This window comes from Vigna unguiculata, chromosome 2, assembly GCF_037176805.1.
Source record: "Vigna unguiculata cultivar grain cowpea cultivar isolate G323 ecotype 2 chromosome 2, ASM3717680v1, whole genome shotgun sequence".
In the NCBI taxonomy this organism is placed as follows: domain Eukaryota; kingdom Viridiplantae; phylum Streptophyta; class Magnoliopsida; order Fabales; family Fabaceae; genus Vigna; species Vigna unguiculata.
In genome coordinates this window covers 31439320-31456077 of record NC_140793.1, presented here as the reverse complement: position 1 = coordinate 31456077, position 16758 = coordinate 31439320, and the positions used below count along the sequence as shown (strand labels likewise).

Sequence of the window (16758 nt, the reverse complement as noted above, 5' to 3'; positions counted from 1 at the left end):
ATAAATGGTGAGAATTTAAAGCTTATTTTACAAATAAGTTTCCTCTTGAGTTTTATTACAGGGAGATTAATTATCTCAAGTCCGTTGGTATTTCACGTTAATAACATGATTAAAAAGGTAACTTTTTGTTATTTATTTATGTATGTAATAAAAACATTGTTTTTTACTTATGTTTTAATTTTGAAAAATATATATCATTTTAAAGCTAAAACGAGTGATGTTAATTAGCTTTCTTTATATTAGAAAATGAAATGAAGATGATCTTTTCATGCAGACAATCTAGGAATAGAAATTGTATTTATAATGTCACTCTATTCATAAAATTCCATTAATTTCAAAAATAAAATATTCAATTTGGATACCATTAAAATTTCATTTTGTCTATACTAATATATGTGAAACAAAATTAATTAGCTTCTTGATTTCAAAGTTTCTTAGTGTTCCGATTCGACCCAAGTTCGTTCGGCGAGCAGCGTGGAGCTCCGTCATGATTTTGTCCTTAAAAGACGTCTTGGACGATGGAGTGAGATAAAAGTATTTAAATTTCGCTTGACCTCTACTCCTAAACGATATGAGACTTATTAGGTGTACCGGAACACTTAACAATCTATGAGATATAAGGTTTGTATAAATAAGAAAAAAAAATCAAACTCCGATTTGGTTTGGATATGGATTAATAATAATAATTTAAATACATGTTTTAAATAAAGCTATAATAATTAAGTTTGAAATTTGTAATGAAAGTATTTTAATTTACAGTGGAATTATATAAATCTAAGATTTTCTTATTTATTTTATTTTAAGGTTTCGTTTGTAAGCAACAATTTTCAAGGAATGATGAAATACTAACACTACAAGAAAATTCTAAAATAATGACTATATTTAGTGATAGAAAATAAGTAATCATTATAGTGGCCAAATTAGATACTAATTTATAAACTAAAAATTATTGGTATCTAAACTAGTTTCAAAAAATTATAATTTGTTTCTAAATTGGTAATTAAAATAGTTTCTATTATCAATTGGTCTCTAAATTGGTCACTTACACTAATTTTTTAGGTTTTGACTACCAAATGAATTGATCACTAAATTAGTCTCTAATTAATTATATTAACCAGTGCATCCAATTCAAATATCACGGAATAATTCAAATACATACACCAAACTCTAAAAACTCAACCTTGATGGAGAACCCAACCAATAACCCAATCATCTCAATATGATTTCTATTATATTTTGCCATATTACTCAATAAAAACCAGAACAAAATTCTTATTTTTTCTTTCTTTATCAATTCAACCTCCAAACAATTTTACATACCTCATATATATTAATCACCATTACAATTAAATCTAATAATTCACAATCATAATGCATGTATCATAAATTTTCATTCATATAATTATAAATACAAATCAACAATAGATAAAGTTATTAGCTTTCCTTACCTTATAATGGTTCTTTCACATTGTTACTCACAATAAGAAACCTAGAATAAGATTATCAAAATAATACAAAATTTAAGTATATGATAGAATAAACTGAAAGTATAACTTCTTTCAATTATCCCCATTAATATTGATGACTAAAACATTAAAAGATTAAGAAATAAATAATTTTATAAAATTGATCAAAACTTACACTATTTTGAAATCTAATAAATTCAAAATATTTCTTATCTCCTTAATTTCAAGATGGTTCAATTAAATTTCGAAAATAAGAAACAAATAAAATCAAAAGAGAGAAGGAACATTTGGCTTATGTGAGGGCACAAAAATGAAATGCAAATCTCATAGATAAACTTACTTCCTTCTTCCATTAATACCGTATTATATTATTGTATTATTTTATTGCTATATTGATATTGTGGAGGCACATGAGAAGAGAACAAAAAGGTTGTGAAGTTTATCCTTTCTCTTTTTGTTATTATCGTATTATATTAGATTATTATTTTCTCTTTTTCTTCTTTGTTTTAATTTTACATCATGTTACAATTGTTGAGTTATCCTTATATATTGTTTTATAATTTTAAAATTTTATAATCTCATAAAATTATTATTTTAAAATTTTAAAATTTTATGATTTCATTGGGATGTGAATCTGATTATTACTTTAGGGTTGAAGAAAATTACCCGTCCACCCATTTTGAGTCTGCACGGACTGCGGGTTGTGCGGAACGGACCTAAGTGGGTCAGCCAGTTTAATATCTTAATTCGTCCCACATTTTTTCTTTGAGTTTGTACATCGATTTGTATGGTATGTTCGATATGCATTGTCACTTTTATCTAACAGTCACATCACCACTCGGTTAACCAACAATTTAAACAACATAAACTTAATTGAAACACATAAATTTATTAAATACTCAATAAACTATAAAAATTTATTAAAGACTCAATTAAAAATTTAAAAAATTTATCAAGGGAGTTGAAATTTAATTAAGAAAAAGGAATATATTTTTAAATATAACTTATAATTTTATAGGCAAAAATGAAGAAACAACAAATATTGTATAGGACTTAGATTTATTATCATACTACTTCAATTGTTACGTTTGTGCGGAAAGAAGTTAATACTAAGATTAGTTACACTAAGTTTAGAGAGTAAAAGCCAAAATATGAAAAAGTTGAGGCAAAAATACATTTTCCTTATTTTTTTATTTATTAATTTATTGTGATTATTATTGTAATAATAAATAGAAAAAAAGGACACCCATAATTAATTATGAATGTTTTTAAAAATATTATAATCATAAAAATATTTTTATTTCTTTTCTTTTAACAATATTATCGATTATATTACTTTAGATGTCTAATTTATAAATATCACTTTGAACTTTTTTTCAATCAGTCATCGATTTAGCTCGAAAATTTACATTATTAGTGTATTATTACATACTTTAAACCATTTGTAATTTACTAAAATTAAAGTAAAAAAAAAAACTCAAATTTAAAATAGTACAGTTTTATATGATATTACTTTTTAAAATATAAATATGTAATAATATTATGATTTAAATTATAAACATTTATAAATTAAGTTTTAATTATTTATTATAATAAAATAATTTAATTTTTAAAAATTATTATTATTAATATATTTAAGTATGGTCTGAAATATATATTAAGAAATAGGAAGAAAAACAATAATGAGTTATCTCTTGCTCTCTTGTCAGCTATACCAGACAAGGCTGTTGCTAAGTGAATGGGATTTAGGGTGAGATCATGTTATAGCGCCAAATTTACCTTTTTTTACTTCTTTAACAAAATTATTCCTCATAAACTAACCAATGAAATAAAGGGTGGGAGTGCGTGTGCGTGTTTTCCAAGTTTACGCGTATGAAGGGAAAATATTTACTTCTCAGCTCAAAAAACAATGTGCATTAGTTATAAACTCTTAAAACACAAATAAATATAAATAACCATTAATTATAAACTATTAATTTTTATTAAATTTTTTAAAATATTAATTAACTACTTTATATTATTTTAGTAAAAATAATTATATTTGAATTATTTATATTATTTAACGAGTGTCGTCTTAAATTAAAATATCATTTAGCATTTAAAAAGTTAATTTAATATGTTAAGATAAATATATCAATTATTTTAAGTTAAAAAAATATTATAATTTAAGATAAAAATGAATTTCATTTTTATGTCTAAATTTATTTACTATAAACTTATGAAATTATATCTTAACAAATAATAATTTTACACATTTGACATTATCTTTTAATTTTTTTCTTCATAAATATAAATGCTTATTTTTTAAATAATTATTTCAGAACTAAAAGTGAGTTGTTAATCATTTATGTTGATATTTTGTAGTGATGTGTTGTAATAATTGAAGTCAGAAGTTAAAAATGGATAAAAGAAAAAGTGGATTAAAAGTATCAATTTCCAACATAAAAATATTATTTTTCTAATAAATTACATAGAAAACAGTCGCATGGGGATGTGAGAATCCGCGTTAGGATGTGAAAATACGTTACTGTAATAAACAGTAAATAAATAAGTGAAGGAAAACCTTAACTTGCGATGCAAGACGGAAATCAGTATAAATGAATGATGGTGTTTGAGAGAAAATGGTGCATTCAATCATCCTGAGCTACTCCCAAATCTTGTTTCCCCTAACATTGAGTCCATATCATAGTAAAACAGCATGGGATTGTACTCCAAGAACCTTTTTTCTTCGTTTACATCGGCATCGTCATGGTTCGAGGTGTATGCTGCGTTCTCCACACTCATGATACTCCTCAGAACAGCAATCAATGATCTCATACCCCATCAGTTTCGATCCTTCGTCATCTCAAAGCTAGAGGGCTTCTTCAAATACCAACCACATAGCATAGTCTCTATCAAAATTAATCAATTTTGGGATGAAGGTAACCACGAGCGCAACGAACTTTTCGATGCTGCCCTGGCGTACCTCCCCACCAAGATTACTCACACCTACAAATCGCTCAAAGTTGGCAGACCGCAAAACCAGAAACACATCGAGCTTGCGGTGGATGGAAGTGAAGACGTGATGGACGAATTTGAAGGCGTCAAATTCACTTGGAAGCTGGATGAAGGGTCCAATGAGGAGTCTAGCTTCAGGAAGTTGAACTTTGTATTAGCCTTCAATGAGAAACAGAGACAGAGGGTACTGGATCGCTATATCCCACATGTGTTTAAAACATACGAGGCCATGAAAAATGAGAGAAGGATTCTAAAGTTGTATTCCAGAATACGTGGCTATTGGAACGAAAGTGAGTTATCACATCCTGCCACATTTGACTCACTAGCCTTGAGTCCTGAGCTGAAGAACGATATCATTGATGATTTGGATCGGTTCTTGAGGAGGAAGGACTTTTACAAGAAAGTGGGCAAGCCTTGGAAGCGTGGCTACTTGTTGTATGGACCCCCCGGAACTGGAAAATCTAGCCTTATTGCAGCCATCGCAAACCACTTGAAATTCGACGTGTATGATTTGGAGCTTTCGTCCATCGACTCTAACTCGGAACTCATGCGGGCCATGAGGGATGCATCTCACCGTTGCATCATTGTGATTGAAGACATAGACTGCAACAAGGAGGTCCATGCAAGATCAAAACCAAATGCTACTTCAGAGGATCGAGATTCAGAGTCTGAGAATGAGGGTTCAAAGGTTTGTTTTCCTGTTCTGCACTCTACATATTTGTGCTAATGATTCATTTATCTTTGTAAGCAACACAATGAATGAATGAGAGTGTTTTTGTGAAAATTAATAAACAGATGAAGTCAGAGAAGTTTACTCTGTCGGGTCTGCTTAACTACATGGACGGTTTGTGCTCGAGTGGTGGAGAGGAGCGGATTGTAATCTTCACTACTAACCACAAAGAGAAAATTGACCATGCATTGCTGCGCCCTGGTCGAATGGACATGCACATTCACTTGTCCTTCCTCAAAGGCAAGGCCTTTCGAGTGTTGGCTTCCAATTATCTAGGCATTGAAGGAGATCATCCACTCCTTCACCAAATTGATGATCTGTTGGAGAAAATTGAAATCACCCCTGCAGTGGTAGGAGAACAACTGTTGAGATATGAGGATCCTGACCTTAGTTTGGAAGAACTTGTTCAATTTCTCAAACAAAAGGTGAAGGTCAAGGATAGGAATTGTGACTGAGAGTTAAGAGGCTTGTTTTCAGTCGTAGTTTTCAGTTGTAGTGAGATTATTCTCATACATGCCTACGAAACTCGTTTGTTAATTTCACTTCCATGTGTTCAACTGTGATGAATTAATTCGTGTTCATCTCTCTTATCTGTTTCTGTCTCTCTCCTTAAACTCAGATTACTTAATATTTTATGTTGCTTACATATGTTGTTCGATAAACTATTGAAGGTTGTTGGGAGATGTTTTAAGATTATTTATGTATTATAAGAAAAAAATAATTATTAAAAGAGATCAATTTAAATCTTAATATATCTTCTCTTTATTCTATTTTTTGTTATGTAATTTACACATCAATTATTTTTTTTCTAAATTGAAATTAAGTTACTTGAATGTTAAATACCAACATCACCTATGGAGTACCACCAACAAATGAAAATCAAATGAAGAACAATGTGTAATTAAGAAAAACTAAAAGATGTATTAGATTTAGTACTATTTCTTATGCTCAAATTAAATATTTCTATTTGATTTTTTATGACTTGACTCATAAGACATGACTTTATTTTATTAGAAAAAAATATAAAGTATTTAATATATTTGAAAATGTATCAGTTATCAAGAGATAAAGTTTCGGAAATTGTGTATCAAATGAGAATGATCAAACTTTGATGAAAATTGCAAAATTCATGTTGATTGAGTAAAAAATGCTTACCAAAGGTTGTTTGAAACAAGACCCTATTTGAAGCCACAAGTAGAAGAAAGTATGGTATCATATTGAATGAGAATGTTTAGTAGAATTGGTAAGAAGAAAAGATGGAGGAGAGAATAATTTCAAGAACTGCTCTAAATAGAGTTCACCACTCCAGAACAAGAAGTAGGGAATAAAAAATCAACCACAAGTACACTAACTTCCTCACTTTTTCAAGTCCTCTAAGCGTCATCGTCTCCTAAATTAACTCGAAGACAAAATAAAAAGTTTGGATAATATTTACTGAAAGATTTTTAAGAGTGTTTATCGGCATTTATTGGCATTTATGCTATTATTATAAAGGTTAGGATGGTATGATATTTTTTATTTGGCTTAAATACCTTTTTGATCCTCATTTTCGTAGTATTTGTTGCGGATGGTCCTCATTTTCACAAAATGTTTAAAATAGTCATCATTTTTACTGTTTAGAATGATCATCATTTTCGCAATTCGTGTTTTATTTGGTCCTTTTCTGTAACACCGTTCAAATCATTAACGAAATATTATACAGGTGACACGATTTGTATTAGGGTGTGTTACGTGTACTGTACAGGTGGCTAATTAACGTTAATTTTTTAATTTAGGGGAAATTTTGCAATTAGGGAAATTTCTTTATCTTCGTCTTTCTTGAGTTCAGATTTACAGAGGAAGCAGCTAATACTTGCCATTTCATCATTGGATTGCAGTTGTACTCTTCATTTCAATTTTCTAGTTAATCATCATCAACGAGGTAAGTGGGTTCAGGGTTTTCTGGGTTGTGTTTGCTCGTGGGTTAGGATTTTCGTAATTCTATTTTTTGGTTTGTTTATCTTTCGATTGTTGTGATGTTCTGCATGGTTTCTAAATTACTTCCATGATTTTGTGTAGTTTGTGTCTGTAGGTGGGGTTCAGTGGGGTATTATTTTAGTTGGTTTGTTTGTCGGTTGTCGATGTTGGTGTAATGGTTCCCATTATTTTATTTGTAATTGATTGTAGCAGTGGTCTCCCATTACGTTAAAGTAGGCTTAATAATACATCTTTTTTATCTGTTTAATTTACTTTAGGGCAATGAGTGATGATAGGTTCAATGTTATTATCCACCACGGTGGTGAAGTAGAGGCCCATGAAGAGGCTGCTGAAGTAGAGATTGGGGATGTCAGTGGTCTGAATAGTGATGTTGAAGTGGAAGGTGAAATTGAAGTGGAAACTATGCCTGAAAGTGATGATTCTAGCAGAGGTAAATTTGAAAATAGAGCACGTCATTTAATCGAGTTATCTGATGATGAATGGCATTCAGAAGAATTACTTAGTGGGCCAGATAACGAGAATGAAACAGCTGGGGATGAAGAAAACAATGATGAAAGGACAAGATGTGTTCCATTCCAGACATTTGTAATGCCAAAAAGTATGGCGGATTACAAATGGGAAGTAGGAGCTGTTTTTCTAGACAATAACCACTTCAAGGATGCCATTAGGGCTTATGCTATTCATGCAGGGAGAAATCTGAAATTCTTGAAAAATGATAGTAAGCGAGTTAGGGTTGGTTGTTTGGGTGCACAAAATAAATGTCAATGGTCCGCATATTGTTCCTATGTTCGTAGCCGTAAGATTTGGCAATTGAGGAAACTACTTGATGTTCATTCTTGTAGCAGGGAGTTCAAGATTAATATCATCAAAGCAAAGTGGCTTAGTGAAACCTTGGACCAAACTCTAATAGAGAATCCAAAGCTAAAGATAAAGGACGTAAGACAAAGGGCTTTAAGAAAAGGGAATACACATGTGTCAATATCAACAACTCGTAAAGCAAGGGCGATGGCTGTAGATATAGTAGATGGGTCATTTAAAGAGCAATATAAAGAATCTACGACTATGCACATGAATTACTAAAATGTAATCCTGGATCAACTATAAAAATCAAAGTGGAAAATGATAATGATGAAGCAATTTTTCAGAGGTTTTACTCCTGTTTAAAAGCATGTAAAGATTCATTTGTCTTCTGTAGACCCATCATAGGTTTGGATGGTTGTTTTTTAAAAGGAAAATACGGAGGTGAGTTGTTGAGTGCTGTGGGTAGAGATGCTAATGATCAGTTACTGCCCTTAGTGTATGCTGTTGTGGAAGTTGAAAATAAAGAAACTTGGACATGGTTTTTGGAATTGCTTATTGGTGATCTTTGAGGTATTGACGTGTGTAGGACAGTGACATTTATGTCTGACCAACAAAAGGTATGTTTAATATATGTTCAATTTATTAATTTTTGTTTAATGTTGTAAGTACTAATAATCTTATCATTGCACAGGGATTAGTGCCTGCCATTCAGGACCTATTACCCACTGCTGAGCACAGGTTTTGCATGAGGCATCTGTATGCAAATTTCAGAAAAAGATTCTCTGGCCAAAAATTAAAGATACTCATGTGGAAGGCTGCTAGGAGCACACACCCAGCAGCAGTTTGGGAAAGAGTGATGTTAACAATTAAAGAGTTAAATATTGATGCTTATAGATACCTTATTGTTATACCTCCAAGGTATCTCTATTGTACAAATACTTGATTTCTATACAAATACCTGATTTTTGTACAAATACCTGATATCAATACTGACGCTATTATTTATGCAGGTTCTGGTCCAAGTCTAGATTTAGTGGTCGAGCCATATGCGACACAATTGTCAACAATATGAGTGAAACTTTTAATAGTGTCATAGTGGATGCAAGAGGCAAACCTATAATCACCATGCTCGAGGAAATCAGAGTTTATTTAATGGAAAGGTGGGTCACCAAGAGAAAAAAGGTTACAACTTTTGAAGGAAACATTTGCCCAAAGGTCCTTGACAGACTACATAAGGAAAAGGAGTTAACCAAATATTGGATCCCAAGGTTAGGTTTTTGTCTTTTTTTAACACAATCAACTTATTCGTGTACTGATATGTGTAATGATATTTGCAGCTGGTCAGGAGAAAAGATATTTGAAGTGAGGCACATATTCATGGTTGGAGATAAGTACATAGTGAATGTGGATGCTCAACATTGCAGTTGTAGGAAATGGCTTCTGACTGTTATCCCTTGCTGCCATGCTATTGCAGCAATGAATTTTATCAATGTCAATGCTGAGGACTTCATACCAATCTGTTTCAGGAGATCCACCTATGAAGAAATATATTAATCCATCATCTTTCCAGTCAATGGTGAAGTCTTATGGGAAAAAACTCCCTATCCTGACGTCCATCCACCACATAAGAGAATCTTACCAGGAAGACCCAAGAAAAAAAGAAGGTTGGAAGAGTGGGAGTTGAGAAAGGATAACACACAAATCAGCAAAGGAGGTCATAGAAAAAAATGTAGCATATGCCGTCAGATTGGACAAAACAGGAACAATTGCCCAGATAAGCCTGTGGATGAGCAGACTGCAACACCTGCTGAGACTGCACCAGATGCCCAAACTGCTGAGAATGCACCAACTGTTGAAACTCAAACAACTCAACCACTAAGGAATAAAGTGGAGAGTCAAGCAACACCATTACCAACACCAGAAGAACCATCTCAACAGTTTAGGATGAAATTACAGATTAGGAGGAGGCCATGATAGCAGCTACAAACGTCTTAGTTATTTTTTAGAATTTCTGATGTAGAATTCATTATTGATGTACTGCATTTTGACATTCCTTAAACTTCGTTCAGTTTCACTTTTGCCAAACATTGATGTAGTGCATTTTGATGAGGATGAATTAATGTTATGAATTTAACTTTTTCCAGACTTATATCAATTTAATTTTTCCCAAACTTAAATCAATTTCACTTACTTCAATGCTCAGATTAAGATGTCATTTTGAACATGTTGGGACTAATATCAACATAATCAAACTAATTCATTTATTCATTTAACAATAGTACAAAACAGATTGGACTTTAAAAGATTACACACAATAACAATACAAATAATAAAATAACAACTCAAGTGAACCCTATTACTAATTGCAGCCTCTTCTCAGCAACTTTCAATGACTTCTCCAAATCATTAATCTGCCTCATTTGTGACATGATGATGACATCCTTTTCATCAACACCACCATTTGAAAAAGTTGCAACCCACATTATTGGAACCACCACTCTGTAAATCAATAAACCAAAAATTAAAACTAATTTATTATTAACACAAAAATAAAAATAGATTGTACCCAAAATTTTCTACCAATATTCTTTGGAGTTCTTGTCATCCTCAAAGCAGCCATCTCTCTGCAACTACAAATCGGGGTTAATTCGTTTCTCGTTGAACCACCAATAGTGCACGAAGTGATACAACACGGTTGCCTCCAACGATTACAACCAGAGGTAAAGTAAGAAGATTGGGACCGTAACATACCTATATAATGGGATTGCTGGAAGAAGAAGATTGCAACAATACCAATTGGGAATGGAGGAACAAGATTGTCAAAACTCACCAACTGCCCAAACATTTCCTACCAAAACCCTAGCTCACTTATTTATCCCCAAATATCTAATTAAGCCACATGTACAGTACACGTAATACACCCTAATACAAATCGTGCCACATGTACAATGCTCCGTTAATGATTTAAACGGCGTTACAAAAAATGACCAAATAAAACACAAATTGCGAAAATGAGGACCATTCTAAACATTCGGTAAAAATGAGGATCATTTTAAACATTCTCTGAAAATGAGGACCATTCGCAACAAACACTACGAAAATGAGGACCAAAAAGGTATTTAAGCCTTTTTATTTTTTCAATTTTTAAAATGTCTTAGTGTAGAGTGGAGATGCTATGTCTCTTAAAAGTATATATTAAGACTATTTGATGATATTATTATGAGGATACATGATTTTGCAAAAATAAAATTAACAAAAGTAATATATTACAAGAAAAATATATAAACAAAATTTCAAAATAAAAATTAATTCAACTTATCCACGTGTCACTACAACATTTTTTGTAATTATCGACGAATTATTATCGATGAAAATAATTTTGTTGATGGATCCAAATATAAAAATGGATTTTATCAATGGATTTTAGAATTTAATTTATTGTGATGAATATTTCTATTGGTAATAAGTTCATCGATAAATTAGAATTTGTATCATTGACGAATATTTTTGTCTATAATTATCTATAAGTTAATTTTGTTGATAAATTTCATCAATAATTTATACTTTTTATTATTGACAAAAAATTTTATCAGTAAAATAAGTGACAAATTTTCCAGCAAGCCTAGATACAATGACATAAGTGACAAAGACACAATAGTGATCAGAGTTAGAAGAAAAAAAGATATAACAAGAGAAGAAAAAAAAAGAAAAAGATAATAAAAAAAAAACTGAGAAAGAAAAGAATTCAACTAATTTTATCAATGATAATAATTTGTTTATAATTACAAATCCATATTTTCTAACAGATTTATTATCGTCAATAATTACTAACAAATTTATAATCATCGATAATCTATAAATAAATTTGAATTAAACAAATTTTTTCTATTAAGATTGTTATCGTCAATAATTCACAATTTTTTTTGTCGTGTATCTACCTTTTCCAATCATAATAAACGTTTAAAGATTTTTCTAACACCTAACATTTATTAAGAATATAGTATCATTGTCTTTGTTCAAGTTCAAAAGTTCATGATTTGGATGCATTAAACTTGAAAACCCCGTTAAATGACATGACATGACATGTGTTTGTTGATGATCCAAAACATGAAGCAAGCAATACCTTTAATTTGTTTCCTCATTATTCATCCTATAGTACGTTATGAATTTAGAAACATGAAGTGACTGATGGATGCGGAAATGATCCACATATACAAGACTTTCAAATGGACCAGTAAATAGATTGTAAAAAGATGCGGACAAGCCGAAAAGAACAGCAAATAGTAATACAAATTGAAACAACAATTTCACCAACTCAATATATTTGCTGAATTTTCTAAAAAATGACTTTAAGACTTTATATTTATATCTTTCATACTTTAAAAAGAATTTTTTAATTTAAATTAAAAAATATAATTAATTTAAATATTTAAGTGAAATTATTCAATATATAAATTTTAAAAAATTATTTTAACATATATATATATATATAAATTATAATTAAACTTAATAATTTAGTTACATTTTAGAGAAATAACATTACTTCAATTTTTAAAATTAGAACACAATTAAATTAAAATATAAAATACTGTCACGTAGTGTTATCACTAACAAGTAACATTAATACTGATATATAATAAAAGAACTTTAAAAAAACAAATAAATAAAAATAAAAAGAATTTAAAATAATACGAATGACACGTAATATATATATATATATATATAATCTAATTAAATAATTTTAACAAAAATTAAAATTTAATTAAAAAAAAGACAATTGAATAATTAAAAAGGAAATGACGACAAAATAAGAAGTGTAGCCATAATTTTATGGGAGATGTCGGTAATAAAAGGGGAAAAAATATGGCAGTCAACTGTGTGATATAAGTAACACATGATTGATAAAAAGATGATGATATCTATAGAACAAAGAACCTAGTATTTGAGCTGAACATATTCTGGAACCCCTGTTTTTTTCTCTTTATTATATGTCTCGTTTCTTCTTGTATTTGCTAATTCTGAAAGAGAGATTCACGCTCTTGCTCACACTTGGTTAGCATTGTCAATGGCGCCTCAATTTCTCTCATTCTTTTTTCCAAATCTAACTATTTTCAGCATTAGGGATTTAGATAACTCTCCTCTTCTCTATCACCTATATTTCTTCATCCCGTTTTTCTTCGCTTCCAATAGGTAATTCCCTCCTTTTCATCTTTTTTTCTTTTTCTTCTTCTTCTTCTTCTTCTTCTTTTTCCTCTTTACTGTCTCTGCATCAATATTCGTTCTTTCCATTCATAACTAACGCAATCTCAACAATATTTTTTTCCGATCGTTGCATTTTTATTGAGTTGTTTTTCGTTTTTGGCTTATCCTTAAAAGCTAAATGACAACCAAGTTTTGCAATTTTACTTCCATAAGAACATATCACATTTAAGTGAGTTAAATATTTTCTTTAACAAAATCTGATTTCATTATATATTTTAAATATTTTTTATTTTTACTTGAGTAATATGTTGTTTATTATTGTAGCTAATAAGATGATGATATGAATTTTACCTTACATTCTCGTATTCAACTCATCCCTAACTTTATTTTTTTTTAATTTCTTAATTTATTGGTGAATTAGTTAATAGCGTGTTTCAGAGGGATTGGTTCATTCAATCATCTTGTTTCTTCTACTATCATTTGAGTCCATATTATGGTAAAAAAGCATGGATTGTACTCCCACAACAGTCTTTCTTCTTTTAAATCAGCATCATCATGGTTCGAGGTGTATGCTGCCTTCTCCACACTCACGATTCTCCTCAGAACTGCAATCAATGATCTCATACCCCATCAGCTTCGATCCTACATCGTCTCAAAGCTAGAGGGCTTCTTCTGCAAATACCAACCAAGTAACAAAGCCTCTATCAAAATAAACCAATTTTGGGATGAAACTTGTGGAGAGCGCAATGAACTTTTCGAAGCTGCCCTCACGTACCTCCCCACCAAGATTACTCACACCTACAAATCGCTCAAAGTTGGCAGACGGCAAAACCAGAAACACCTTGAGCTTGCAGTGGATGGAGGTGATGATGTGGTGGACGAATTTGAAGGCGTGAAATACACTTGGAAACTGAATGAAGGGTCCAGGGAGGAGTCTATGAACAGGAAGAATAACTTTGTATTAACCTTCAACGAAAAACAGAGACAGAGGGTACTGGATCAGTATATCCCACATGTGGTTAAATCATATGAGGCCATGAAAAATGAGAGAAGGATTTTAAAATTGTATTCTTGGTTAGATGACTTTTGGAACGAAAGTGATCTATCACACCCTGCCACATTTGACTCACTAGCCTTGAGTCCTGAGTTGAAGAAAGATATAGTTGATGATTTGGATCGGTTCTTGAGGAGGAAGGAGCTTTACAAGAAAGTGGGGAAGGCTTGGAAGCGTGGCTACTTGTTGTATGGACCCCCCGGAACTGGAAAATCTAGCCTTATTGCAGCCATGGCAAACCACTTGAAATTCGATGTGTATGATTTGGAGCTTTCTTCCATCATCTCTAACTCAGACCTTATGAGATGCATGAAGGAAGCATCTAACCGTTGCATAATTGTGATTGAAGACATAGACTGCAACAAGGAGGTTCATGCAAGATCAAAACCAAATGGTTCTTCAGATGATCGAGATTCGGAGTCTGACAGTGAGGGTTCAAAGGTTTGTTTTCGTGTTCTGCACTCTACGTGTTTGTGCTAATGATTCATTTATCTTTGTAAGCAACACAATGAACGAATGAGAGTGTTTTTGTTAAAATGAATGAACAGATGAAGTCAAAGAGGTTTACTCTGTCGGGTCTGCTTAACTACATGGACGGTTTGAGCACGAGTGGTGGAGAGGAGCGGATTATAATCTTCACCACTAACCACAAAGAGAAAATTGACCCAGCGTTGCTGCGCCCTGGTCGAATGGACATGCACATTCACATGTCCTTCCTCAAAGGCAAGGCCTTTCGAATGTTGGCTTCCAATTATCTGGGCATCGAAGGAGATCATCCACTCTTTCAGCAAATTGATGATTTGTTGGAGAAAGTAGAAATCACACCTGCAGTGGTAGGGGAGCAACTATTGAGATATGAGGATCCTCACCGTTGTTTGGAAGAACTTGTTCAATTTCTCCAACAAAAGGTCAAAGATAGTAATTGTGATGGAGTGGGGAGGGTTGTTTTCAGCAGGAGTTTTGACACCGATTCTCTTATTTGACACTCAAATCAATTAATATAGTGATGAGTAGGGATTTATAACACCACATATACCACTTGAAAACACAATTTTAGAAATATTTTAATTATTAAAAAAAAGTTCATTTTTATATTTGTAACGAAAAAGAAAAAATTGTAAATATAAATATGTAAAATTGTAAATATAGGTGTGAGATTATGTTTCTCAAAAGTCTATTAAGAATATTTAGTGATATCATTGTGGTGATATATGTTTGAAAATATTATAGCACTCTTGTAGAATTTAAGAATTAATTTCAATATTTGAAATACATTTGAGATAAATTTAATATCCAAGTTATATTAATCTTATTCTATATTTTATACAATATACTTTTGTTACTCTGAAATACAATTATAAAATAAAATTTCACAAGAAAAAAAATACGAAAAATATTCAAAATAAAAATTATTTCAAGGTGAATTTAATCCTTTTGAATAGCTTTGTCAAGAAAGTTTACAAGTTCATTCACGGGTTATTCAGCTTTATTAAGTCGCGCATTGGTATGCTAGAAGTGTCATCCAATTAGTTTCTTCTTTTTGCCCCCTTTCTTTTCATTAATATAAGTGAGTTTAAGGGATTGAAAATATGTCTTATAAAATTTTTATTAATTTTTCAATCTTAAAACAAGTATATGGAGATTTTTCTAACACCAAACATTTATTCAGAATATAGTATCATGTCATTGTTCAAATTTTAAAATTCCATGATTTGGATACAAGAAACTTGAAAATTCCATTAAATGATATGACATGACATGTGTTTGTTGATGATCAAAGTATAATGTAGTTCTCGCTTATGGTTGAACATGAAGCAAGTAACACCTTTAATTTTTTTTTTCCTCAAGTTTTATCTCATTATTCATCTTATAGCTAGTTATGAAACTGGAATCATGAAGTTACTCATGGATATGAAGATGACCCATGTATACAAGATATTCAAGTGAAGAAGTGAACATATTATATTCCACACCTTGTCAAATAATTTTTTTTATTATTCTTTTACTCTTATTTAAAGAAAAATTCCAAGAATAATACAAATTGGAACAACCATAATAAAATAAAGCATAGTTTAAGTCACATATATAGCAATTTTCCAATTTATTAATTAGGAGTGATGAGTTACAATTAGGATTGTTTAATTATGTAGCATTAGAATTTGGGATTATGATGAAAGATGATCTTATTGAAGGGTTCTCAAGTGTTTTTCCTTTTGTAACATTTAATATGTTGCTATTTAATATTTGTGTTATCAAAAAATAATTAGTTATATTTATTTTCAATATGATAAATATTTATATTTTAGCTTGCAATAACGAATACAGGATATGTTGGGAAGAGTGTGGACAAAACTGATTTAGACTAACAAAATTATGATGTTTTTTTTTTTTTTTGTTAACTTGTAGCAATAATTTGGTTGAAATGACTTTTTTTTTTCTTTATGGAATTATCGAAACAAAGTGATCCATTCATTTACACAATCTGTTTTCCATTTAAATGATTTTGGTCAAATTGGTTTTCAGTGTAATCC

General features: G+C 30.8%; 3 protein-coding genes across 3 annotated transcripts; all 3 read left to right on the top strand.

The window, feature by feature from the left end:
• The first annotated feature begins 4068 nt into the window (after window positions 1-4068).
• On the top strand, window positions 4069-5783 carry LOC114169015 (AAA-ATPase At2g18193-like). The gene is made up of 2 exons (XM_028054027.2): window positions 4069-5151; window positions 5259-5783. Exons 1-2 carry the CDS (start codon window positions 4165-4167, stop codon window positions 5646-5648), a joined length of 1377 nt encoding a protein of 458 aa, XP_027909828.1. The 5' UTR covers window positions 4069-4164; the 3' UTR covers window positions 5649-5783.
• A 1648-nt stretch (window positions 5784-7431) lies between these two features.
• LOC146888513 (uncharacterized) lies at window positions 7432-9525 on the top strand. The gene is made up of 6 exons (XM_085670131.1): window positions 7432-8198; window positions 8366-8467; window positions 8558-8588; window positions 8663-8889; window positions 8982-9131; window positions 9309-9525. Exons 1-6 carry the CDS (start codon window positions 7432-7434, stop codon window positions 9523-9525), a joined length of 1494 nt encoding a protein of 497 aa, XP_085526257.1.
• Window positions 9526-13250: 3725 nt separating this feature from the next.
• On the top strand, window positions 13251-15451 carry LOC114174225 (AAA-ATPase At3g50940-like). The gene is made up of 2 exons (XM_028059019.2): window positions 13251-14668; window positions 14776-15451. Exons 1-2 carry the CDS (start codon window positions 13667-13669, stop codon window positions 15208-15210), a joined length of 1437 nt encoding a protein of 478 aa, XP_027914820.1. The 5' UTR covers window positions 13251-13666; the 3' UTR covers window positions 15211-15451.
• Window positions 15452-16758: the final 1307 nt, after the last annotated feature.

What these genes read in the sequence shown, in the direction of transcription:
- LOC114174225 (XM_028059019.2), top strand. Translation starts at nt 13,667, where the DNA reads ATGGTAAAAAAGCATGGATTGTACTCCCACAACAGTCTTTCTTCTTTT. An exon ending in CTGACAGTGAGGGTTCAAAG is followed by an intron (nt 14,669 to 14,775) that starts GTTTGTTTTCGT and finishes ATGAATGAACAG; the next exon opens with ATGAAGTCAAAGAGGTTTAC.
- LOC114169015 (XM_028054027.2), top strand. Translation starts at nt 4,165, where the DNA reads ATGGGATTGTACTCCAAGAACCTTTTTTCTTCGTTTACATCGGCATCG. An exon ending in CTGAGAATGAGGGTTCAAAG is followed by an intron (nt 5,152 to 5,258) that starts GTTTGTTTTCCT and finishes ATTAATAAACAG; the next exon opens with ATGAAGTCAGAGAAGTTTAC.
- LOC146888513 (XM_085670131.1), top strand. Translation starts at nt 7,432, where the DNA reads ATGAGTGATGATAGGTTCAATGTTATTATCCACCACGGTGGTGAAGTA. An exon ending in GCTGTAGATATAGTAGATGG is followed by an intron (nt 8,199 to 8,365) that starts GTCATTTAAAGA and finishes TGTCTTCTGTAG; the next exon opens with ACCCATCATAGGTTTGGATG. An exon ending in AGAGTTTATTTAATGGAAAG is followed by an intron (nt 9,132 to 9,308) that starts GTGGGTCACCAA and finishes TGATATTTGCAG; the next exon opens with CTGGTCAGGAGAAAAGATAT.